The 2,525-nt window shown below is 33.7% G+C and overlaps 1 protein-coding gene across 1 annotated transcript; it reads left to right on the top strand.

The window, feature by feature from the left end:
* The first annotated feature begins 325 nt into the window (after positions 1–325).
* Positions 326–2,072, top strand: LOC130932650 (DNA-binding protein S1FA-like). The gene is made up of 2 exons (XM_057862026.1): positions 326–580; positions 1,711–2,072. The coding sequence occupies exons 1-2, from the start codon at positions 524–526 to the stop codon at positions 1,912–1,914; spliced, it is 261 nt and encodes an 86-aa protein (XP_057718009.1). The 5' UTR covers positions 326–523; the 3' UTR covers positions 1,915–2,072.
* Positions 2,073–2,525: the final 453 nt, after the last annotated feature.

The following is a 2,525-nucleotide window of genomic DNA, read 5'->3' as shown; positions in this document are numbered from 1 at the left end:
AGTGTCAACAAACATGTTAAGTCGTCCATTTCTTTTTTCTTTTTTCTTTTTTCTTAATCAATTATCCAATGGGCCTACTTAGCCCTTAACTACTGTGTCCAATTTATTAATTTGTTCAAATTTCAAAGCCCATGGTAGACTTTCTTTCCGCTGACGTCTACTCACCAAATCCAAGATATACTAATCAGGTAAGTATCTTTCTCCGCGTGTTTTATTTTCACGCTTTGTGGAAATTAATTTTAATTTTCTTTTCCTTAATTTGAGAGACCTTTAATTAGTATTTTGGTGTTTCTAAAAATAAAATAAAATAAAAATTAAGAGCGGCCAGTAAATTTGCGGCAGCAGTAATGTTTGTTACACAGCTCCAATAGTCAAAATATTTAATCTAAATTTCGTGTGGTTTGGTTTTGGGCTTAACTCTTAAATCCGTACCTTTTTCTCTCTCTCTTTCTCGAACTTTCTTCACTTCTTCTTCAACCCCCTTTTTCGTTCTTCTCTGCGACCAGAACCTTCAGCTTCATCCATGGCTGACGAGGACTTCGATTTCACCGATAAAGTTCCCCCGTCTCTCGATCGCGCGGTACTCTCACTTTCTCACTATCAATTACGAACCTGTGTTTTTTTTCTTTCTGATTCTGCTCTGTTATTACTTAGATCTGATGTGCAATCTACTCATTTTGTACACAATGTTCCTCCTCGCACGCCTGTTGAGGATTAACATTTAGATCTTAGGATCATGATCAAGCTTTGCATGTGCTCCTGCTATGTTATATGCGTCTCAATCTCTCGGATCGCTTGATTCGCTTCACGTTTGACAGATTGGCTGTTTTTTTACCCTAATTTTGACTTGATTCTCATTTGGTTATAAGGAGAGAAAAAGCTTTTCTTTTTAATTTTTGTTGATATAATGTGATTGGAAAACTGTTCATGGTGGAAATGTGTGAATTGTTGTAGTGCAAGTTAAAACATGTATTTTTTTTTTAAATTCTATGCAGTGTTCTTAATTTTCATGTTCATTTTAAAAGGAAAATTAGCTTTTGATTTGTCAACGCCCACCAGGAAAATTCAGCTTGAGATTTGAATGTTCTTCTTTTTGGTTCCGAAAATCTCAATTGAATCCCTGCATATGTAAGAGACTAAGAACTCTGTTTTATCTTATGCCTCTTTGAAATGCATGAAATTCATTTATAAATTAATAATATTCCAGTTTCATGTAAATGATTTAGTTTGAAGCCATTGTTTTAACGTTCGGCATATACTGAATTTTGAAGAATAGAACTAATGCGATGGGATCTTCCATTTTATTTTTGCACACTTCAGAGTTTGACATGTTCTTCAATATAACTTCATGGATTAGTATGTAAATGATTTAGTTTGAAGCCTCTTAGGCTGCAATTACAATTTTCCTTCAATTAACATCTTGCGATTTAGGTAAACCTTTATCATATTTTGGGTTTGGAAGTTTTTCTTTAATTTTGGGTTTATTACTCGTTGACATTATTCACAAGTTTAAATAAAACCTTTATGGTCAATCTCAAACAGTTCTAATCATTGTTTCAAATAGATCAAATGAATTGAAGCTCCCATTTGAGGAAAACTGGAAAACTATAATTGCATGTCTATTTTCCTTTGGAAACAAGTATATGTTTATTGCATAATTGCATTTACGATGTCTCTTTTTGCTTATAGCCATTCTTTTGTTCCACGTAGGGAAATTCTGCATCCCAAGGGTTCAACCCAGGCTTAATAGTTCTCATTGTTGTTTTTGGATTGGTGCTTGCGTTCCTCATTGGAAATTTTGTGCTCTACACATATGCACAGAAGAACCTCCCTCCGAGAAAAAAGAAGCCAGTGTCAAAGAAGAAGATGAAGAGGGAGAGACTGAAACAAGGCGTCTCTGCACCTGGAGAATAAACACATAGTCTCACATTGTGTTCTTTGGCTAATATACTCTTACGAGAAGTTTTCCTTGTTTTGTGGTATCAAGAGTTAATGTTAATTTCATGTTTCTATCCTGTGAGTTATTGTAGTGAAGACCTTTCAGAAAAAACAATGCTATCGTGGTTAGCTCATAGATTGTTTTCCAACTCGATATTGGTCATTTTAGAAACAACAATGCTATGACAGTTCCCAACTCTGAAGCTAGGACACTTCATGTCCGCATCAGGATAGATTTCTGGCATGACGATTATTTGATACTCATTCAACACACTATTTTATGTGAATATGTCTTAACAAAAGAATAAAGAAATATCTTTTCAAACACGTTTATACACACCACACACGACACTCGTGTGTCCTACATTATTCTTCAGATATTTTTTAAGTGCAGAAATAGTGAGTATTATTAATTATTAATACAAAAATATCTAAAATGTTTTATATAAAGAGAATTATAGTGTACAGAGCAAAGTTTAATGATATGCTTACGTGGCAAAATTTAAACCATACACTCTAAATTTAAAGATATGCTTACGTGGCAAAATTTAAACTATACACTCTAAAGTCACACTTTTCATTCAAAA

Source organism: Arachis stenosperma, chromosome 6 (assembly GCF_014773155.1).
Source record: "Arachis stenosperma cultivar V10309 chromosome 6, arast.V10309.gnm1.PFL2, whole genome shotgun sequence".
NCBI classification, from domain to species: Eukaryota; Viridiplantae; Streptophyta; class Magnoliopsida; order Fabales; family Fabaceae; genus Arachis; species Arachis stenosperma.
The sequence above is the reverse complement of the archived record's forward strand: the minus strand, read 5'-3'. Positions and strand labels throughout refer to the sequence as shown.

Coding starts and splice junctions, on each gene's coding strand:
- LOC130932650 (XM_057862026.1), top strand. CDS start 524: ATGGCTGACGAGGACTTCGATTTCACCGATAAAGTTCCCCCGTCTCTC. Junction 581..1,710: donor CCCCGTCTCTCGATCGCGCG/GTACTCTCACTT, acceptor TGTTCCACGTAG/GGAAATTCTGCATCCCAAGG.